Source organism: Oncorhynchus mykiss, chromosome 1, assembly GCF_057628025.1.
Source record: "Oncorhynchus mykiss isolate SJ-2025 chromosome 1, ASM5762802v1, whole genome shotgun sequence".
Classification (NCBI taxonomy): Eukaryota; Metazoa; Chordata; class Actinopteri; order Salmoniformes; family Salmonidae; genus Oncorhynchus; species Oncorhynchus mykiss.
In genome coordinates, this window is record NC_143022.1 from 54,226,756 (window position 1) to 54,251,465 (window position 24,710).

Here is a 24,710-nt window from a genome sequence, read left to right on the forward strand (position 1 = left end):
TAATTATGCATTTAACAATGGGCAAATTACTTTAACCATCAATAATATATATTTGTTTACACGTTAACTTCTTGGTGACAGGGGGAAGTATTTTCACGTCCGGATGAAATGCATGCCCAAATTCAACTGCCTGCTACTCATCCCCAGAAGATAAGATATGCATAGTATTAGTAGATTTGGATAGAAAACACTCCGAAGTTTCTAAAACTGTTTGAATCATGTCTATGAGTATAACAGTACTTACGTAGCAGGCGAAACCCAGAGAAAAAAACATTCCAATTTTTTTTTTTTGAGGTCACTCTCTTTTCAATGAGTTTTCATTGGGAATCCAGATTTCTAAGGGACCTTCTTGCAGTTACTACCGCTTCCACTGGATGTCACCAGTCTTTAGAAATTGGTTGAGGTTTTTCCTTTGTGTAATGAAGAAGTTCAAAACGAGGGTCACTTCAAGTGTATTGTTTGTTAGAGGCGCATGACCAGAAAGGTAGCGTCAGTTTGTTTCCTTCCTGTATTGAACACAGATCATCCCGTCTTCATTTTATCGATTATTTACTTTAGAAAATACCTAAAGTTGTATTACAAAAGTAGTTTGAAATGTTTTGGCAAAGTTTACAGGTAACTTTTGAGATATTTTGTAGTCGCGTTGCGCAAGTTGGAACCGGTGTTTTTCTGGATCAAACGCGCCAAATAAATTGACATTTTGGATATATATCGACGGAATTAATCGAACAAAAAGGACAATTTGTGACGTTTATGGGACATATTGGAGTGCCAACAGAAGAAGCTCGTCAAAGGTAATGCATGATTTATATTTTTATTTCTGCGTTTTGTGTCGCGCCTGCAGGGTTGAAATATGCTTCTCTCTCTTTGTTCACGGAGGTGCTATCCTTAGATAATAGCATTGTTTGCTTTCGCCAAAAAGCCTTTTTGAAATCTGACATGTTGGCTGGATTCACAACACGTGTAGCTTTAATTTGGTATCTTACATGTGTGATTTCATGAAAGTTAGATTTTTATAGTAATTTATTTGAATTTTCCGCGCTAGCGTCCCACATATCCCAGAGAGGTTAATAAACAGTTATGGTTAAAATTGTGAGATAGAAACAAACACTAATTACTGTCTCATTGTAAAACATGTAGAATGGAATGAAAATTAGCTATATACAGTAGCTGCACATTTTCCTCTCTGTCCCATATGTAGAATTGCAAGAAATTACCTTTAAAATTGGGAATTCTCTCAGTCTCATTGACAAATGTGTAGAATAGCATTGGATTAGCTATAACACTGCACATGTTTTTCTCTGCCCCATGGTAATATGAGTAGAATTGCAGAAAATTTGCTTGAAACAGCAACATTTTCTCTCAGTGTCATGTCAAAATGTGTAAAATAGCATGAGATTAGCTACAGTATATTAGCTAGATTTCTTTGGGGAGACCCCCCCCCCCCCCCCCCCCGCCAAAAACTGTTGGACGCCACTGATTCACAGGTAGGTAATTAGAGCCTATTGAGCCACACAGCGCATCTGTCCACAAGAGATTACAACCTTGTGATAGTTACTACTGAATGGATGCAGCTGAGAAGAAACTAAACAGTCAGTCTGTCTGGTGAGAAGGATGTCTGCCACATATCACGTCTGAGGTGTTAAATTGCTCTTTCGCTTCCAGTTCTGTCTTTCACATGAATTGTTGACATAGATACTTATCAGTTCACTCACAGATTCACTAAATGCCTTGTGATCTGGTGTGTAGTGCTCACTGTACACATGCTAATAACCAGCTGGGGGAGAAATCCCCTCCGAACATGGTTTCTAGTAACTCTTGTCAGATTTTTAAGTAGGCTACTTACTGATAAATCCCATTTGAGAAATCTGCATATTGCTGTGTGTGTTTCTGGATTCTGCTTGGATTTGGTGACATTGCAACATTTCCTCATTATTCCAAACTGATAAGAAACACATGCACGCAGGCACACACACACACACACACACACACACACAAACACAAACACTCTGTTGAGATTATCCATAACAAGTCTTACCTCCGTAGAAACCAGGTTCCCCTCCGAAGACAGATGCATCTGGAAGAGAGTCAAGAGGGAGGGGGAGACAAGGCAGGTCAGCATGTTCATTTAGAAAATCCATTACAGATCCTCTATCTTTTTTTTCAGATTGGAGAAAGCAAACGAATAACAATCTCTCCAGTGCCATTGCTGAAAGCTCCTCCACCATGCACCTGTCTGGTTAAAAGCCTCCTCTCCTACCCAGCCTCCCGACACTAGCTTCCCCAAGTGGGTGTGATACCTAAGCTACTCCCATGGCGTGCTGCACTGCTTGTCCCCCACCTTTCGGTCCGCTCCCGACTACCCAACCTGGCACAACCCTGCCACTTGCCCATTCTCACCCGAGCTTCGGTCACCGCTCCAGCACACACTCACACCTTACAAAGTAAATGCAGATGGATGGTCAATTTTGCATTTTTCAAACACCTGAAACAACCTTTTCCTGCTGTCTGTATCGTCCTGTCTGGTGATTTTTTTTAAAAATAAACAAAATATGCTTCTTTGCATCGCTGCTAAAATCGGGGTAAACGATTGAAAGGAATGTGAGCATTATTCAATACATTTGGTTATTTCTTGCTTTTCTAAAGTCTACCAACCTTGCCAGCTGGCATGCTAGCTAAGATAGCTACTCTAACTTGAGTAATAGCCTAAAATGGCTCCTTGGTAGCTAGTTATGAGGTGGTGAGCTTGGGAACCTATTTGGGCTAGCTAAAGCCTACTTCGTAAAACTGCTTGGTAAAAAATATATTTACTGTGTATAGTGTATACATTTATTAAATAGGACAAATCTGAGCCCCGGTGCCTCCTATGGGCATGACGCCTCTGCACTTCTATGCATTTAGATTGGTATTACTTGGACTTTATTGTTATCTCATTGTAGCTTATTTTATTGTAGCTTATGCATATTTGTGATTAGTATGCAACCTCAAAGGCATAATATTTTAGATCTGAGTCTTAGAAAAGTTTCTATGGTTATTTCTTATGTTGATTGATAGGATGTAAATGAACATGTTGCTGTTGCTATTGTCCACCCTTGACTCTTACACTGAGGATGATGCATTTAGGGCCTGATGCCCCAACCATGTCTCTGGACTGTATGTAGCTTTTGAAATACACTACACGACCAAAAGTATGTGGACACCTGCTCATTGAATGTCTCATTCCAAAATCATGGGCATTAATATGGAGTTGTCGACCCCCCCCCCCCCCCTTTTATAACAGCCTCCACTCTTCTGGGAATGCTTTCCACTAGATGTTGTAACATTCCTGCGGGAACTTGCTTCCATTCAGCCACAAGAGCATTAATGAGGTCGGGCACTGATGTTGGGCGATTAGACCTGGCTCGAAGTTGGCATTCCAATTAATCCCAGAGGTATTTGTTGGCATTGAGGTCAGGGCTCTGTGCAGGCCAGTCAAGTTCTTCCACACCGATCTCAACAAACCATTGCTGTATGGACCTCGCTTTGTGCACAGGGGCATTGTCATGCTGAAACAGGAAAGGGCCTTCCCCAAACTGTTGCCACAAAGTTGGAAGCGCAGAATCATCTAGAATGTCATTGTAAATTGTAGCGTTAAGATTTCCCTTCACTGGAACTAAGGGGTCTAACCCGGACCATTATCCCTCATCCACCAAACTTTACAGTTGGCACTATGCATTCAGGCAGGTAGCGTTCTCCTGGCATCTGCCAAACCCAGATTCGTCCGTCAGACTGCAAGATGGAGAAGGGTGATTCATCAATCCAGAGAACGCATTTCCATTTTATGAAGCTCCCGAAAAACAGCACTTGGCAGTCTGTGAGCTTGTATGGCCTACCACTTCGTGGCTGAGCCACATTGAAAGTCACTGAGCTCTTCAGTAAGGCCATTCTCCTACTAATGTTTGTTTATGGCAATTGCATGGCTGGGCACTCGATTTTACACCTGTGTCAGCAACGGGTGTGGCTGAAATAGCCAAATTCACCAATTTGAAGGGGTGTTCACATACTTTTGTATACAAAGTATGTTGTGTTAAAGACTCTGGTTCCTCTGGACAAGGTTTTCCCCAGGGGTACGCGCAATGCCATCGGGGGTACGAAAAATAAAAATGTGATTCTCATTTGAAATTAAAACAATCTTCACATTCTCAAACAGTACATTTATATATTCCAACGGGGCTATACATTTGGGTGAGTTTTTTTTCTTGCCTGAGTAGCCTCGTTTCACTGCCAAAAATAAAATTAAACCATCTAGCGTTCAGCGAAATAACACAATGTCAAATACAGGTAGCCTAGTCAAATAATGAACATCCATTCACATTAACCGTTACTCTCTTGCGGGAAAATGCCTGACTATACTGTAGCTAATCTCATGCTATTTCAGTCTTGCGCAGACATTTAGAAACTAAACATGACAATTTGAAAAATAAGCCACGGGAGTTTAATGAGCGAGAATAAAGACAATTTTTGAGTAGTAAGACATGTATAAAAGCAACAGATACCATTAATAAGAAGGGGCTCGAAGCGTCTGATATGGTGAGCTACTGAGTGGCTAGGTGTCACGTTCGTTATAAGGATAGGACCAAGGCGCAGCGTGATATGCATACATTATTTTTTATTTAAAGAATGAACACAGAATAAACCAACAAAATAACAAAGCGTGACGCTATACGAATAGTGCAGACAAGCAACTAAACATAGAACAAGATCCCACAAACACCAAAGGGAAAATGGCTACCTAAATATGATCCCCAATCAGAGACAACGATTAACAGCTGCCTCTGATTGGGAACCAATCACCTAGATCTACAAAAACCCTAGACATACAAAAAACCCTAGACAATACAAAAACTAGTGTACACACCCATGTCACACCCTGACATAACCAAAATATAAAGAAAACAGAGATATCTCAGGTCAGGGCAAGCCCCATACTATTGTGGAGGACTTAATTCTTCCTGCTGCCGCAGATATGGCTGGGACACTGCTGGGGGAAAAGGCCCAAAAAACTATATAGACAATGACTTCATAAAACAAAACTGTTTCACGACATATCAGTGACATGGCAGGAGATGTTTTGAAACAATTACTGCTTCGCATACAAGCCAGTGAATTATACGCGTTACAGCTGGATGAGTCAACAGACGTCGCGGACCTGGCACAGCTCCTGGTATATGTTCGTTACGTTTACGGGGGGTCAATTAAGGAAGACATCCTCTTCTGGAAACCAGGACAACGTGAGAGGATATTTTTAAATTACTAGACAGCTTTGTGACACCAAATGGACTTGGGTGGTCAGGATGTGTTGGTATCTGTACTGATGGTGCAAAAGCCATGACAGGGAGACATAGTGGAGTGGTAATGCGCGTGCAGGCAGTTGCTCCCGACACCACTTGAGTACACTGCAGCATCCACCGAAAGGCTCTTGCTGCCAAGGGAATGCCTGACAGCTTGAAATATGTTTTGGACACTACAGTGGAAATGGTTAACTTTGTTAAAATAAGGCCCCTGAACTCGTGTATTTTACGCATTATGCAATGATATGGGCAGCGACCATGTAATGCTTTTACAACACACAGAAGTGCGCTGATTATCAAGGGACATGTTTTTTTTAAATTGTGAGATGAGCTTAAAGTTCTCTTTACTGGCCATCATTTTCACTTGTCTGATCGCATGCATTATGAGTTTCTCACACGACTGGCCTATCTGGGTGATGTTTTTTCTCGCCTGAATGATCTGAATCTAGGATTATAGGGGCTCTCCGCAACTATATTCAATGTGCGGGACAAAATTGAGGCTATGAAATTAACTCAAGCTTAGGGACAATGTCATATGTGATATAGCGAACCACCTGGGTGAGCTGGGTGCACAATTATGCAGGTACTTTGCCAAAACAGATGACACAAACAACTGGATTCGTTATCCCTTTCATGCCCTGCCTCCAGTCCACTTACCGATATCTGAACAAGAGAGCCTCATCGAAATTGCAACAAGCGGTTCTGTGAAAATGTCATTTAATCAGGAGCCACTGCCAGATTTCTGGATCGGGCTGCGGTCAGTGTATCTGCGCTTGGCAAATCGCGCTGTTAAGACACTTTGCAACCACATACCTGTGTGAGAGTGGATTCTCGGCCCTCACTAGCATGAAAACTAAATACAGGCACAGACTGTGTGTGGAAAGACTGAGACTGAGTCTAAGACTGAGACTCTCTCCAATACAACCCAACATTGCAGTTATATGCATCCTTTCAAGCACACCCTTTTCATTAGCCTATGGTGAGATATTCACCATTATTGATGAACAAAAAGTTTTATATGTAAGATGGCTAAATAAAGAGCAAAATTATTGATTATTATTATTAGGTCCTATAAGAGCTCTTTGTCACTTCCCACGAGCTGTTTAATAAATGTATCGTATACTGTAGTGTGTGTGTGGAAGGCTGACAAGGATAGCAAAAAAACTACATTTGAGAGTGCGCTGACCCTGGTGCAAGAGGGGGTACGCAGCTGGAGGTTGAATGTTTGAAGGGTTACGGGACTATACAATTTTGGGAACCACTGCTCTGGACTATGGTTCTAGTACTGTTTGTGAATCGAAATATTTTACCGTCAGGAAATGTGCAATCTAACCCAGGTCCTGACAGCTCTACCCCATCTGAATTAAAAAGTCAGAGTGGCACATAAATCGTATTGCAATAATTGATCTTGTGAATATCTGGATAAAAACTGCAGACCCAGATGTATTTATGCTTTCTGAAACCTGCCTCGGACAATCTAGCGCTGACAAAGACATTGTAACCATCAACGCCAATGTCAAATCTGAAATTGTGCTTATGGGTGACCTGAACATAGACTGGTTGACATCCAGCTCTGACCAACTCAAGAATCTATGCATTTACCTATAATCTTACTCAGATTCTTAACAATGTAACAAGATTGAATGCAAAGTGTCCTCTGAAATCCTCTTTGATTGATCTTACTTCAACCAACACTCCACATTGTTTTAATGCTGCTGGTGTAACTGATATAAGTGATCACTGTGCTGCTGCTTGTGTAAAGGATGGTAACATTCCTAAACTACCTCCTGTGTATCATCATGAAAAGAAACTGGAAGCAGTTTGATACTCAGGTTTTTTTTTACATTATGTTTTGAATATTGCCTGGAATAGAGTTGAATTCGTCCCTGATGTTGAATTAGCTTTTCTTACTTCCACAAAGCATTCCAGGAAGTACGCAACAAGCATGTCCATTCAAATAATACAGAAGTAAGTGCAGATTCCTTGGTTCTCAGATGACCTAAAGCAAGAAGGTCTGATTCAACTGATGATTGGATGGCTTTTAAATGCCTTCAGAATCAGGGTGTGGCTATGACCCCGAAAGTTGAAAGCAGACCACTACCTCAGTTCTCCCGCTGATAATCTGAATAATCCTTCCAAATTTGGCAAGTAGTGAATGATTTAGAGTGTAAACAAGAAGCACAGCTCCTTAAACAACTGCTGGTTGACTCACAGGTGGTAATTTATGCAGGCAGTTTTTCTTGATGCAGGCGGATTAGTTGATAGGGTTAAAAGGTTAACATGAGCACCCTGTGAAATGCTCGCCCTATTCTGTCTCAGAGGTGCATAGAGCCCTGAGAGCAATTCATGTTTTAAAAAATCCCCTGGCCCTGATGATCTAGGCCCCCGCCTACTACAATTAGCTGCAGACATCATTGCTCCCCCTTTAACATGCATCTTTAACCTCACCATAGAATGTAATGAAATCCCCAAGTTGTGGAAATCAGCATTTGTACTACCTCTTTTGAAAGGAGGTGGTCCCACTCTACTGAATAACTATATCTAAATTGTCTGTTCTGGCAAAGGTCCTTAGTCAATAAGCAGTTTAAGGCACACCTCCAGGAAAATAGTATTTTGAGTGGTGCACAATAATTTTTCAAGTATAGCCACAGCACTGTCACAGCAACTTTTAGGGTTTTGAATGATATTCACTGTGCCCTGGATAATAAGCTGCATTGTTTATCTGTATTCATAGACTTATCAAAAGCATTTAACACTGTGGACCATACTGTCTTGGTGCAGAAATTGAAGTGTATTGGGATTACTTGTCATGCTCTGGAGTGGTTTGAGAACTACCTGTCAAAGGCAGATGGTTGTAAGTCAGACAGTTGTGCTCGGGTGTGCCTCAAGGATACATTTTAGGTCCCCTGCTGTTTATTATCTATATTAACAACATTGGGAGACATTGAGACAGCTGATGTACATTTTTATGCGGATGACACTGTTCTCTATTCAAGTGTCAGCAGTTTAACTTTGGCTTCTGAAAAAGCTCAAACAGCTTTTAACATCAATAGAATCGGTACGATTTGAAGCTTGCTCTGAATTCCTCTAAAACAAAATGCACTGTATTTTCCAATAATAAACACACAAAAAACCCATAGAATTACTACTTTGGAAGGACATTCTATAGAGCAAGTAATAATGTACAAATATTTGGGAGTTTGGGTGGATGAGAAGTTGAGCTTCACCACTCGAAACTTCTTAAAGCATTTCACTGTATTCGGCGCATGTGACAAATACAATTTGATTTGAACCTTGTCAGGAAACTCAAGCTGCGTGTTGGGTTTTATTACCGGCACAAAGCTTGTTTACCTTTGCCGCCAGAAAATAGTTGATTCGTTGTACTTTTCTCTCTGTGTTGGACTATGGTAATACTATGGAGTTCAAAGGACAAATAGATTAACAGAATTGAGATAATGCCAAGAGTGTGCAAAGCTGTCTTCAAGGCAATGGGTGGCTACTTTGAAGAATCTAAAAATATATTTTGATTTGTTTAACACTTTTTTGGTTACTACATGATTCCATATGTGTTATTTCATAGTTTTGATGTCTTCACTATTATTCCACAATGTAGAAAAAAATAAAAATAAAGAAAAACCCTTGAATGAGTAGGTGTGTCCAAACTTTTGACTTGTACTGTAGCTTTTTCTAGTTTTCACCCGATATCACTAGTTTGCATTGCTTTATATAAGGAAGCTTGTTGTTTTACTTTATACACTCCACATACATTCCTGCACACACACACACACACACACACACACACACACACACACACACACACACACACACACACAGTTTGTTTGCTGTTGTATTTGTGCTGTTGCCAGTGTCTTCTGTCTCTGTTTTGTTTTACATAGTTTAAAATGCAGTTTACACTGCTCCATACATTTCTGTCTCTTGTTGCATTATGGAATGTGTGACAATCACGGTGATTGGGCATTGACAGCAGACGTGTACTGAAGGCTACAGACTAGGGCCATGCAAACAATCACACTGAGATGAGAGATTTCTCTCTCCCATCTTCAACATGGTCAGCTTGGGTTTGATGTGATGAAAGAAATATAGAAATCTGCACACTGGAGAATGATGCTGCATTTTCTTTGTGCAAAGATATTTCAGGCTCGAGTTGGATGTCACATCATGTAACATGACATGAGACATACAGTACTGAGGCATTGTCCAATAAGAGCCTTAGTAGGGTGGAGAATCAGCTTGTCAACAGCAAAAAAATGAAATTACTAGAACAGACATTCCTATTCAAGTCAATGTTCTGTGATGGACTTTGTCCCTTCTAGTGACTCTACTTCTATGGTCAACAACGATTATCAGACCTCTGCCCAAAGAGACAGTAGCCCTCCCCTTCTCCACGGTCTTGACTATGTTGTAGTTTACGTAACTACAACAACGACATTAAATTAATCATCAGGCTAACTTCCTCCTTGTTGGCTCTCAACGGCTATGTCAAAGCGATGTCCCTTAGCCATAGGGATGACCCATTTATGCATGCTGGTCTGTTGTTGTGTTTCAGAGGAGGCCGGATCAGGCAGGCATACAGCACAATGTGATGCGCTGGGCCAGGCACACACAAACACACCCTGTTGTCATTGCCTTCGGGTGAATTCGAAGCATGACTCACACACCTCTTCCTATGAACAAACGTAATCTCCACTATCCCAATCTGTTTGAAGGATATGTGTTGGGAAGTAGTGAGAACGCCAGAGTCCAAACAACACATTCTTTGTTTCAGCTGAATTGAAATCTAAACTTCTGAAGGGGTTTTCTGGGGTTACACAACACAGACAGGTCATTTTCAGCCCTGCTCTCTTCTATCTGCCTGCACATGCAGTGGATAGTTGCTAGACCTTGGCTGCATCCCAAAAAGTAGCAATTCAATGAACAGACGCATTCTATTTCTCCTGCAGTTGAACTGAAGATGAGATCGTTACCCTTTTTCACACTACCGTGCCGGCCCGGACTAACCTGTGCTAGCTAGCGCTGATATTTTTATTTTCAGTAAAGTTCCAGCAACTACGGTGACTGCATAACTAGGCCAGCGCAGTACCGCTTGGTTTGGCTCGGCTCAGTACGACTCAGTAGTGTGAAAATCCGTAGAGTGTGATTACCATACGAAACTCACCCGTGGAGGGGAAAGTGAGGGACAGGAGGAAAAGGAGGAGCACAGTGAGGTGCAGCATGTTGCTCTGTGTAGAACCCCCTGAGGTGATGCTTAGAACCACGGCTGATGACGAAACATTAGCAGGACAGGCTGCTTTTCCTGCAAGGGAGACAGAGACAGAGAGTGGAGAGATGTAAAATTGCTGGATAATGGAACAACACATTGCACCACTAAAATAAGACAGTAACGTTGCATCATGTAGCCCATTACTTTCTTCATTCACTTTACCTCATTAAATGAAGGATTAACCAACAGCAGTTCGGACCAGGAGGTATTAATACACTTTGGCAGCCATTTTTTTTAATGGACTTCTTAAACCCCTAAATATAATAGATATTCTGATGGCAATCATTTTTTGGTAATTGCCGTGAGAGCTGAGCAGTTCAAACTTGCAGTGACATTGCTCTGATTAAGCAGCTTAACCCAGCAGTGTGAAATTCTCATTGGCCAATCAGGGGGAAGTCAAAATAAAACGACTGAGCATGGACATGAAGGAACAGTTTAAAGGAGTATTACCGTGCAATAAGATTAATACTCTTGCCCCTTTTTGGCATCAGGCGAAGGAGCTATTTCAGTGAATCCAATACACTTCAAGATAAGAGCAAATATGTGAACCCGATTCAGGAAACTAGGCATATGTCGCAAGTCACGACTTCACATGAGAGCTGTTTGAACGTTTTTGTTTTGGCAGAAATGCCTTCTCGAACATGTGAACTTTCATGTGTCTTAATATCAAATATTATACGTAATCTGTACATACGAATAAAATTGTTCAATTGCGATTTTTATTTGGATTTAATATAACAAAATAGTCCAAATTGGTCAAGTGAAATGAAAAAAATTACTTGTTTCAAAAAAAATATATACAAAAATAAAAATGGAAAAGTGGTGCGTGCATATGTATTCACCCCTTTGCTATGAAGCCCCTAAATAATATCTGGTGCAACCAATTACCTTCAGAAGTCACATAATTAGTTAAATAATGTCCACCTATGTGCAATCTAAGTGTCACATGATCTCAGTATATACAGTTGAAGTTGGAAGTTTACAAACACTGAGGTTTGGAATCATTAAAACTCGTTTTCAACCTCTCCACACATTTCTTGTTAACAAACTATAGTTTTGTCAAGTCGGTCAGGACATCTACTTTGTGCATGACACAAGTAATTTTTCCAAAAATTGTTTACAGACAGATTATTTCACTTATTACTCACTTTATCCCAATTCCAGTGGGTCAGAAGTTTACAGACACTAAGTTGACTGTGCCTTTAAACAGCTTGGAAAATGTCAGAAAATGATGTCATGGCTTTAGAAGCTTCTGATATGCTAATTGGCATCATTTGAGTCAATTGGAGGTGTACCTGTGGATGTATTTCAAAGCCTACCTTCAAACTCAGTGCCTCGTTGCTTAACATCATGGGAAAATGAAAATAGAAAAATTGCAGACCACCACAAGTCTGGTTCATCCTTGGGAGCAATTTCCAAATGCCTGAAGGTACCACATTCATCTGTACAAAAAATAGTATGCAAGTATAAAAACCATGGGACCATGCAGCCGTCATACCGCTCAGGAAGTAGAAGCGTTTTGTCTCCAAGAGATACCTTGGTACCTTGGTGTGAAAAGTGCAAATCAGTCCCAGAACAACAGCAAAAGACCTTGTGAAGATGCTGGAGGAAACAGGTACAAAAGTATCTGTATCCACAGTAAAACGAGTCCTATATCGACATAACCTGAAAAGCCACTCAGCAAGGAAGAAGCCACTGCTCCAAAACCGCCATAAAAAAAGCCAGACCACGGCTTGCAACTGCACATGTGGATAAAGATCGTACTTTTTGGAGAAATGTCCTGTGATCTGATGAAACAAAAATAGAACTGTTTGGCCATAATGACCATCGTTATGGTTGGAGGAAAAGGGGGGATTCTTGCAAGCTGAAGAACACCATCCCAACCGTGAAGCACGGGGGTGGCAGCATCATGTTGTAGGGGTGCTTTGCTGCAGGAGGAACTGGTGCACTTCACAAAATAGATGGCATCATAAGGGTGGAAAATTATGTGGACATATTGAAACAACATTTCAAGACATCTGTCAGGAAGTTAAAGCTTGGTCGCAAATGGGTCTTCCAAATGGACAATGACCCCAAGCCAGGTGCACGGTGTTTCTTCCGACATATTGGTGCGGCTGGCTTCCGGGTTGGATGCGCGCTGCGTTAAGAAGCAGTGCGGCTTGGTTGGGTTGTGTATCGGAGGACGCATGACTTTCAACCTTCGTCTCTCCCGAGCCCGTACGGGAGTTGTAGCGATGAGACAAGATAGTAGCTACTAAACAATTGGATACCACGAAATTGGGGAGAAAAAAAAAAGGCAAAAAGTAAAATGGTCAGAGTGGGGTGTGCCCTCATTATGCGTCTGGAAGTAACGTTCGCTAGCCAATGTTAGCCAGTTAGCTTGGGTGCTTGACTGTAGTTGTAAAGTCAGAGCTTTCGGAACAACCCTACTTATTGGCCAGAGCGTCCAGTGTGTGCTCTGAACGCAAAACCACAGAGCAATAGGGTTAGTAATTTTCAGTGAGCTGTTCTATCTCTCTTAGATGTCTGGAAGTAGCTGGTTATAAAGAGATGGGTGGGGTTAAGGCCTAAGAGGGTGTGAACAACGCTGAACAGGTGTAGACAAAGAAGGGCTCTCCAATAGTAGTACCAAAATGTTGAAAGACGGTTTTCTCAAAAGTGAGTTAACAAGTTGATCAACTTTCAAAGCAGAATTACTTTCTCAATGTTTCCTCAAATGCAGTGTATGATATACCATTTTGTAGCTCTGAGTCTCTACTTTTAGCTAATGTAAAAAACAGAAATTCAAATGTTGCTACATAAGACCGAATCCAGGTGGTGAGTCACATATGGTAACACTTTACTTGACACCCAGCACCATAACACGTTATGACAAGGTGATAACCATGTCATAATATGCAGACATAACCTGTTATAATATGGTCATAACATCGAAGAAGGGGAGAAGGATTTTTAAGTCTTGCAACAATTGAGACATGGATTGTGTATGTGTGCCATTCAGAGGGTGAATGGGCAACGCTCAACAGTTTCCTGTGTGCATCAAAAATGGTCCACCACCCAAAGGACATCCAGACAACGTGACACAACTAAAGCATTGGAGTCAACATGGGCCAGCATCCCGGTGGAACACTTTTGACACCTTGTAGAGTCTAGGCACCGACAAATTGAGGCTGTTCTGAGGGCAAAGGGCTTGAGTGAATCAATTGACTACATGTCATAACCTACAAATGAACAGCACTAGTCATGCCCAGTAAGACAACTCTGGAACATTCAGTACTAGTATCCTTTCCACTATTCATGTCATTGGCCCTGAACAACAGTACTGATCATGTCAGCCTTCTAGGTACCACAGCAGGAGACCAGCTCCCTGTCTTTCCTAACAGGTCGACAACACCATGATTGACAGGTCCATGGTTGTCACTAGCAACCACCCTCCCTAAGTGCTGTTTTAGCTGAACACTCAGTCACTATGTGTCCCCCAGAGTCAGAGACTACCTGGAGCGTACAGTGACATGATCAACCCATCGCCAAGGAAACACAATATGACAAGCAACAGCTGTTTCAGCAACACTCTAGAATGCACTACTTACAGACAGCGGAACAGCAGAATAGAACAGCATCTTCCTGGTTTCCCTGGAGACGTCTGCCATAGCGACAGACAGGCTCAGGTAATGATGCTCATCCCAAGGCACTAGGCAGGATTCATGAAACACCATTAGGGGTTTAAAAACAATGGATTGCATGCTGGTTCATCAGATAATAAAAGCATTTGTATTGTTATCAATAATGTTGAATTAGATACGGATTTCTAAGCATCAAATACACACTTTTCAGAGGACTACTTTAAAAGTACCAAACGGGCACTTGAAATGCTGACACTTGAAAATCGACTAATAAATAACATAAATCAGAAACAATTAATCAGACAATCGATTTGTATGCCGAGCTAATGACCTATCTTCAGCAAGGGTTGGAACCAAAATGAATCCTTTCGTTCTGAGCAGAATCATCATTTTTTTTGTTCCGTTCCACTGTTCTGACCAACAAAACACATTTTCTGAACTGGTTCGAACCAACAACAAAAAACTAAAGGTTTATATAGTTCCTTTCTGTTCCTTTTTAAATCTCTGAAATGTTTCCCATGCTTGTAAAATGACAGTTCTGTTCCGGAACAGTATAGATCACTTATGTGATTTATTTATTTATTTTTCTCCGTTTTTCTGTTCTGTTCCCTGAACTGGTTCCAACACACACATAACATAACATAATGTCTGAGCTTTGCAGCTGGAGAAACGAAACACAGAGGGGATTTAGTCTCTGCTGCGCTCGTATCCTAGCAACACATTTGAAAGGGAGCAATTGTGTGTTTGCAGGGGCCTTTTGTGACCGTGGATAAAAACCATGCAAACTCTAATTTTAGTCCGGAACGCCATTGTTGTTGGGGACCTAGGCCTGTATTAATAGTCTTAAAGTAGGATCTAGGATCAGTTTCACTCCTACTCTGAGACAGTTCATGAATACAGTTTGATCCAGCACCAGGTCATTAATTCCAGGCCCACAACAACCCAGAGACTCTCATATGCCGCAAACAAGATCCTCATTTTTCACAGCATTATTAAGTTATGAATCATGAATGAATTTAAGAAGTGCACCTAGGAGAGGATATGCAGAGGCAGATTCTAGAATAGATCTATCAAATATATATCTCACATAGACCTATTACAGCCTGAATAGTTGTTAGTCCCTCAAATTCATTTCAACATTTAAGCAGACACCTGAGTGCCCGGCGCCTGGCTTTCTTTTTTCTACGATAGGTGTCCTTGGGTATGTATCTCAGTATGCGCTAGAATCAAAGAGTCAGCAGAGGAGCAGCAGACTGGGTAGTGAATCTAATAATCAGTAGTAATATGGTCTCTTCAGGCTCCAATTTCCTCTATTGTAACAGTCTGAATGCACCTGATGAAGGAAACTCACTTATCACACTAAATCACCAGCCAGAGGGTCAGGGACGCGACAGCCAGGCCTCAAGGCACTTTCTCATCCTCTATAAATCACACCTTGAACATTATCATCAGACTCACGCACGGGCACAGACACACCATTACTGCATGTGGTCAGATATCCGGGCTGGGTCTCTCATCGTGACTTTCTGGTGTGAAATCCTGAGATTACTTAAGGATCCCTTATGCCGTATAAAACACAAGGATTTCAATTCAGATTCGGTGATCTTCTTAGATTTTTTTACTTTCACACTCCAGTAACCAATAACATTAGCTATGGTTTAACAAGACTCCCCACCCCCACCATTGAACCCCACACCCCCCACCCCAGGGCATCCGCTGGTGCAGAGCGACCCCCCCCCCCACCCCCCTTTTTTCCTCCGCTTGGTCTACTCTAAGCCACATAATAGAGGGTGGGAGGTGGGGTGTTTATGGTTTATGAGGACATCAGCCCTTATCAGCCTAGTCAAAGCCAAGGAGGGGGAGGGTAGGGGTGGATATATGAGTTGTAAACTTCACAAACAAGATGTTCTTCCCTATGAGAGAGAGATAGAGAGAGAGGGATCAGATTTCAACTAATCCTGTGATAGAGGATGCCAAGAAGAGGTTTAAACAGGATGGGTCTCAATCAGAAAGGGCGTGAGTGACCACTGGGGTCAAAGTTTATAGCGAGACATTCTTTGTTTATGAACTGACCACAAACGTGGGGTATTCAATGTGGTCCCCTTGCTATTTGCTATTGTACATGTTTGTCAAGAATGTATGTTGGTCCTCACACACGAGAGGAAGTTGAGAATGGCCAGTATATCATCATACAGAACATTATTGTGTGGTCATTCTGAGAACATTTTGTCCAAATGCTGCAGAGAATGTATAACGAGAAAAAAGGAAAGAAGGAGACATACAGTATATTGATTGGACTGAATTGCAAGGAGAGAAACGATGTCAAGCTGTGCATACTAATAACATGGTTGTGAGGCTGCAGAGTCTTACAAACCAGTAGTCTGAGTGTAAGAACATTATGCTTCAATTATTTTGGTCGGAAGGGTCTGTCGATCATTCCCCACAGTGTTTACCCCACTAGTGTTGATTTACATTTGGTTGAGAAGTCAGTAGGATTCATCATTTATTCAATTCTAATTCAATATGTCACTGGATTTAGGTTAAAAGTTTATGTGGAAATAATGTGTATTCCGCCGTTTTCTGTCTAATAGGTACCTTCTGTAGTGTACACCATCAGCCAAAAGCATGTTGATGTTGAATCAATGCTTTTCAACTATCCACATTTAAAAATGTGTCAGAGAAAGTACTACTACCGTGTTGTAGTACTCCATTCTGGTCTCAGTCTTTGTTGCATGTCATAGCCCTCCCCTATGAATTAATTATCAAAAAGAATTGACTTGTGAATATAAAATGAGCAACAGCTGGTAAAAATGTGGCCTCCATAATCTACATCACTCCAATTCAGCCTTGATACAGTAAGGGGTGAAGGCAACTTCTAACCTCAACCACATAACTTCTAACCGCATCCACACAACTGCTTAGAGGCTTTAAATTGCTTCCCTTGTTTCCCGACCCGGCTTCCCATCCTGTAGCATAGGGAAGCTTCTCCGTTGTTTACCCTATATTCATTCAAATAAATGATTGCCACCACTGCAACAAATAATGTAACTATATTTAAAGAAATATTTCTGCCGAGACGCGCATTTAAATGGATAGACGTTGGCTCAATAAATGGAAGTCTATGGGAACAGCTAGCGTGTCATTGCGCTAACGCTAGTAGCAATCCATGCAAAAGTACTTTGCAGTAGCTCCAGTGGTAGTTTGGTAAGAGGACGGATAAGACAAAGAAATATGATGCTAGATAAAGTAATAAACCTAATACACACAACTGTCAAGAACTGGATTGATTACTGATTTCATTGGCACATTCATAACAGCTGCTTTATAAAACCAAGTGTAGGCTATTACTAGCCTGTGGCACAGTATGGTACACATCCCACTGACTAGGCTACTGAAAATAATGCCCCAAACAGAAGGCGTAGTATCGTGACGCAATCCCATCGTAGACAGCCCCGACATGCTTCGTTCTCTGTGTCACTCACTCTCTTCAGTCTCCACTTGTCACGCTAATATAATGTAAGCTATTTATCCGGCTCTCCCAGTCAACATAATGCCTTTCGGGCCACAAAGGCTACACACACCAGCTGACCTGTATATCAATAACACCAGCACACAACCATTCCTTCAACGCATGCCAAAGCATTCAAGCTTAATGCTAGCCTAGGCTATACATAAATCCCGTAGCCCTATGCATGCTCTTACAGTCAGCACCACAGTAGCTTCGCCCTAAATCATGGCTGTAGACTCCTCTGTTTGGAAGCGTCAAGAATATCAGCGTGTTGGAATTTCCGTTCTATTACGTAGACTCCTCTAAGGGCAACACAAAGCAATGCTGTTTCGAAAAATAGAGTATCTGATTTTCTCAATCTACCTATCAGTGAAGTCATGACTCGAAGTATAGAATATCAAGCCTTTCAAGTTCTTGAAATGTCACTAACCAGGAATCTGAGTAACTGGTACGTGATAATATATTATTTTATGTATGAGCCAATTTCACTGCTAAAGATGTTGCTGGACTGGAGTGAGGTAATAATTTAAACCTATATACGGTCCATTCATGATTCATCTCGTATATGATAGTAACTGTCTCATCACCATGGAGACACAGTTCTTTGTTCACTTGAACTTTCTCTACTGATTATGCTCCCATCGGTTCTTACTGTTCCCACTCACACATACAGTGAGCATTGAAAGTCTTGGGACTGAGACAAATGTTTTGTTGTTTTGGCTCTGTACTGAAATGAAACAATGACGATGAGGTTAAAGTGCAGACTGTCAGCTGTAATTTGCGAGTATTTTTTAAAAATCCAAATCGGGTGAACCAAAAGTATTGGGACAAATCCACTTATTCACTTAAGTTTAATATTTGGTCCCATATTCCTAGCACGCAATGATTACATAAAGCTTGTGACTCTACAAACTTGTTGGATGCATTTGCTGTTTGTTTTTGTTGTGTTTCAGATTATTTTGTGCCCAATAGAGATTAGTGTCAAATAATTGATTGTGCCATTTCGGAGTAAATGTTATTGTAAATAAGAATAGACTGCTTCATTATTCACTTGACCTTTCTCTTGGTTCTTACGGTCCCCACTCACAATTAACTCTGTAATCATGTCTATTAAATGTCGGACTGGGGGTAAATGGCTGTGCGGTACATTTTCTTCCACAGGGCTAATCACTGATAAGTGTAATGTGAACTGGGATGAACTTTCAATCCGGTAGTCACACACACATGTACCCGCATGTGCACACACACGGACGACACACACACATGGACGCACACACGCATGTGCCCACACACAAACACATAAACACACTCCTCTGTACTATTTACTAAACAGACACTCCAGATCAGTAACCCATGGGTATCGAGGTGTTGTATCGAGGTATTGACTTGAGGTATGGAAAGATTGCCATTATAAACCCAAACATGGTTAATGAGCTTAAGGCAAAATGTCAAAAGGAGGACTGAACTCTCAGAGGAAAAAGGCACACAGCTCAAATACGTTAAGCCACCTCTGGTCTGAGAAGATAGCAGCTAAGTGGTCTCCATAGAATAGTATAGGATAGCAGTGACAAGCATCAGGCCCAAAACACAATAGACATCTTAACCCCTACACTCACCAGTAACTACGGGTTCACCCAACATAACTAATCAGTAGCTAAGAATGACACATCAACAGATGGATCGGTGCTTCCAGACAGATATACTTTAGGTGCATAGTCCCAGACCACGATCAGGAAGAGTTATGTTGAAGACTAATACAAAAAGTGTAAAGAAATAGGAACTTCAAAACTACAAAAATGTAGTCTAATGCATCATGCATGTCTAGAATAGAAAGAATAGAAAATAAATACGTAATTTTTCCAAGAGGGGCCTTAAGTGACGTTATGAAAATATTGAACATTACTGTGCAATGAATCGCAGAGAGGGCGTCAATGCCATTTACATTAGCCGGCTAAACCGAGACAAACAATAAACAGATGAATCTATGTCGAGGCTTCCGAGTGCCTAGTCCCATTCATTACATTATTGGATTAAAGGGAATGAATTCAACATTAGGCCACAGATTAACTTTGCCTAAACCACAGAGAGAGAAAACCGTTTAACAGAATAATAAAATAAGCCACGAGCATTCTGCTTAATTATATTTAGTCCTTCAGAGGGGTTACATTCATTGGTGCGATGAATATCCATATCCATAACCTACAATAACATATTGGAGTCATTATCCTGGACCTGAAAATAACCAGGATACAAAATAAGAGTGGAAAACCATCTGCTGTAGCCACCTCTTTCCTTTTTGAAGGAGGACTGTGTGTGTGTTTGTGTGTGTGTGTGTGTGTGTGTGTATGTGTTCATATGTGAGCGTGCTTGTTCGTGTGTGCCTGCGTGTGTTCATATGTGAGCGTGCTTGTGCGTGTGTGTGCATACAGCATGTGGTTTCTTGCTTGTTTGTGAGAAAACGAACCTACTTAGCAGCCCGTGTCGCTACCATCCTCTCAAACGGGCCTTTCCTGCCAACTGTCCTATAAATCCTTCTCTCCATTGTCTGTCTCACAAATGAGCGCAGCAGTGGATGGATGGAGGCAAGCAGAGGAGAGAAGCTCTCAGTCGGAGAGGCGGAGGAGTAAAGCCTAATTCCCTGACGGAGAGGAGCAGGACGGTAGCATCCTGCAAATACGCTGCCATTGAAGACGCCTCCCCGCAGCGCAGAGAGAGTAGATTCGCCGAGGGGTTGACGCTACACACACACAGATGGAGAGGCATACGCACACACACACACATACACACAGCGGACAGGGGAAGGTCTAATCTCTTAAGCCCTCCTCCTGTCTCACTCACTATCAGAGAGATATACACATTCTCTCTCTATAGTCATACCCCACGCTGGGGTCCAGACCATGAGACTTTGAGAGGCAGCACCTCAAGTGCAGAAGCACCTTTTTCAATTTGTCCTCTGCCTCCTCCTTCTCCTCATCATCATCATGCTCGCTGTGACACAAGCCCACGGGGACATTGTTTTGACTGAAGATGACACTTGAGTACAAGTATAAATCCAAGAGTTTAAGACTTGAATGATAAAATAAAAACTTGTTTTGCATGAAGAACAAGACTCAGCACCTTGTGAACATCCTTACCACACTGAAGCATTTCGCAAAAACCCGCAATAACATCTGCATGTGACAAATCAAATGTGATTTGAAACATGAGGATGTGAAAGATGATTCAATGAATATGGGTATGTCACTAAAGCACTGCCATTAAGCCTGCCACGCCCTGACCTTAGTTATCTTTGTTTTCTTTATTATTTTGGTTAGGTCAGGGTGTGACGAGGGTGGTATGTGTTTTTGGCTTGTCTAGGATTTTTTTGTATATCTATGTGGTTTTGGTATTGTCTAGGTAAATGTAGGTCTACGGTGGCCTGAATTGGTTCCCAATCAGAGACAGCTGTTTATCGTTTATCATCCATTTTGGTTTTATGGGTTATTGTCTATGTGGAGTTGCCTGTCAGTACTCGTGGTGGCGCATAGTGTCACGGGCGTTTCTGTAGAGATTGTTCAGTGTTTATTCTCCATTAAAAGAAGTATGTATTCTTATCACCCTGGTCTCATCGTTATGACGAACGTGACAAAGCCTTCCTCCCTGGGTTGTTCTAATTCAATGCCTACATAGTCTGTCAAACCTATTCAGGGGTAAAGTATTCCCTTCATCCCATACCAGTTATCTTTCGGGAGAGTGTGCCCCAAGTGGAACTTCCTATTCTGGGTTGCTCTTTACAACTCTCAGTGGCACGACACTTAAAGTGGAAACGGAACTGTGAAGCTGGCTCGATTATTAGTTCATGAATGAGCTCCATTAAGTTTCTAATTTCACAAACATTAGATGAAGATGGACTTCAATTGAAAAATAATACAAGGTGGTGTAGCCCGGAAACACCAAGCTAATTAGATGTAGCCTTTGCTCTCCATTGGGGACATAATCCAGTCACCATTTACGGCAAAGTGCTGGGCAAGAGCGGCAAGGATTTGTAAGACGATAGATACGTAGATACAGTGCCTTGCGAAAGTATTCGGCCCCCTTGAACTTTGCGAACTTTTGCCACATTTCAGGCTTCAAACATGAAGATATAAAACTGTATTTTTTTGTGAAGAATCAACAACAAGTGGGACACAATCATGAAGTGGAACGACATTTATTGGATATTTCAAACTTTTTTAACAAATCAAAAACTGAAAAATTGGGCGTGCAAAATTATTCAGCCCCCTTAAGTTAATACTTTGTAGCGCCACCTTTTGCTGCGATTACAGCTGTAAGTCGCTTGGGGTATGTCTCTATCAGTTTTGCACATCGAGAGACTGAAATTTTTTCCCATTCCTCCTTGCAAAACAGCTCGAGCTCAGTGAGGTTGGATGGAGAGCATTTGTGAACAGCAGTTTTCAGTTCTTTCCACAGATTCTCGATTGGATTCAGGTCTGGACTTTGACTTGGCCATTCTAACACCTGGATATGTTTATTTTTGAACCATTCCATTGTAGATTTTGCTTTATGTTTTGGATCATTGTCTTGTTGGAAGACAAATCTCCGTCCCAGTCTCAGGTCTTTTGCAGACTCCATCAGGTTTTCTTCCAGAATGGTCCTGTATTTGGCTCCATCCATCTTCCCATCAATTTTAACCATCTTCCCTGTCCCTGCTGAAGAAAAGCAGGCCCAAACCATGATGCTGCCACCACCATGTTTGACAGTGGGGATGGTGTGTTCAGCTGTGTTGCTTTTACGCCAAACATAAAGTTTTGCATTGTTGCCAAAAAGTTCAATTTTGGTTTCATCTGACCAGAGCACCTTCTTCCACATGTTTGGTGTGTCTCCCAGGTGGCTTGTGGCAAACTTTAAACGACACTTTTTATGGATATCTTTAAGAAATGGCTTTCTTCTTGCCACTCTTCCATAAAGGCCAGATTTGTGCAATATACGACTGATTGTTGTCCTATGGACAGAGTCTCCCACCTCAGCTGTAGATCTCTGCAGTTCATCCAGAGTGATCATGGGCCTCTTGGCTGCATCTCTGATCAGTCTTCTCCTTGTATGAGCTGAAAGTTTAGAGGGACGGCCAGGTCTTGGTAGATTTGCAGTGGTCTGATACTCCTTCCATTTCAATATTATCGCTTGCACAGTGCTCCTTGGGATGGTTAAAGCTTGGGAAATCTTTTTGTATCCAAATCCGGCTTTAAACTTCTTCACAACAGTATCTCGGACCTGCCTGGTGTGTTCCTTGTTCTTCATGATGCTCTCTGCGCTTTTAACGGACCTCTGAGACTATCACAGTGCAGGTGCATTTATACGGAGACTTGATTACACACAGGTGGATTGTATTTATCATCATTAGTCATTTAGGTCAACATTGGATCATTCAGAGATCCTCACTGAACTTCTGGAGAGAGTTTGCTGCACTGAAAGTAAAGGGGCTGAATAATTTTGCACGCCCAATTTTTCAGTTTTTGATTTGTTATAAAAGTTTGAAATATCCAATAAATGTCGTTCCACTTCATGATTGTGTCCCACTTGTTGTTGATTCTTCACAAAAAAATACAGTTTTATATCTTTATGTTTGAAGCCTGAAATGTGGCAAAAGGTCGCAAAGTTCAAGGGGGCCGAATACTTTCGCAAGGCACTGTATTGGACGGGGTTTTGTCTTTTGGACATAGCCGCCTTGTCTGGAGTGCCATGAGTCTGGCAAGCGAGACTTGCATTACTACAGTACTGAATGCATTACTCATAGCAATTCATCTTTTAGATGTAACACTTTACCAGATTACCCTGCCATGGTGATAAATAGTGCAATCAGTCTAAAGATAAGAACTTTCCGTGTGTTCTGAGACGATACATGCACACACACACACACACACACATAGAAAGAGAGCAGAGAAACACAAGCGGGGCTTGGGATTGATTGGATTTATAGGATTTCATGGGCGGCGTAATCATGCAGAAAACTTTGTTGTTTCTCTCTGTCTGTGTGTCCCATATGCATCCATCTTAACTGAACAACCACACACACACACACACACACACACACGAACACACATCATCCATCTTACTGGGCAATTTATGCCCTGCCGACCATGCCAACACCGTGAGAAGAGGAAATGGACCTTAATTGATCTAAGCTCATTCCAGTAGCCTTAAAACATGTCAGGAAGGAACCGCAGTGACACAGACTATCCTGCAATGGTTTGGAGGGAGAAGAGAAACATCATTGCTTGTCATTCATGTTGCATTGCATAAGTATGCCAATTAACCACAGCATTGTCATTAGTCGTCCACCCCCCCCCCCCCCCCCACACAAAAAAAACATGAGTAACCAGTAACCATCTCACTGGTCTCCCTTGGGAACAGGAAAATGGAACTCAGTAAAAGTGCATCAGTCAAAGCCACCAACGGATATCTAATATAGTTCACCAAATATTTATTTAGTTCACCAAATATCATACTTGAAAAGCTAATGAGGTCAAGGAGAGAGTCAAAGGCGTTCCCTGAGACTACATAGTAAACACTCATGTTATTTAGCTAAGGTTTCCATTAGTGGCCATTACACACTGTAGTACCATAGTAGCTGAGCATAGAGTTTGTGTTGTGTGTAGTTTATGCTGCGCACACACACGCACGCACACACAAACACACACCCAGACATGCACGCACACACACCCCCACATGCACACATGCACGCACACACACACACCCACACATGCACACACACACACCCACATGCACAAACACACACCAGGACATGCACATACACAGCTCTGAGGTAGTTCTCCTCTATGTGATTGACTCCAGTCTTCTGACTCAGCACTATCGTCTTTCCACTGAACACATTTCCTCCCTGTAGTCCACACACAAATGCACACACAGGGGCACGCACATGCACAAACATACACACACACACGCAAACACACACATACACACACACACAC

General features: G+C 41.7%; 1 protein-coding gene across 2 annotated transcripts in view; it reads right to left on the reverse strand.

Moving 5' to 3' along the window:
* LOC110524655 (contactin-1a) overlaps positions 1-24,710 on the reverse strand; it is a 123,336-nt gene that overhangs the window by 46,771 nt on the left and 51,855 nt on the right. The window contains exons 1-3 of one of the 2 annotated variants that reach the window (XM_021604512.3): positions 17,937-18,252; positions 10,507-10,644; positions 2,039-2,077 (exon numbers count right to left, since the gene is read on the reverse strand). In XM_021604512.3, coding sequence (XP_021460187.2) covers positions 2,039-2,077; positions 10,507-10,564 — 97 coding nt within the window. In that variant the 5' untranslated portion in view covers positions 10,565-10,644; positions 17,937-18,252. Of the gene's footprint in view, positions 1-2,038; positions 2,078-10,506; positions 10,645-17,936; positions 18,253-24,710 lie in introns of those variants that run through there. The other variant, XM_021604503.3, reaches the window with a different exon arrangement.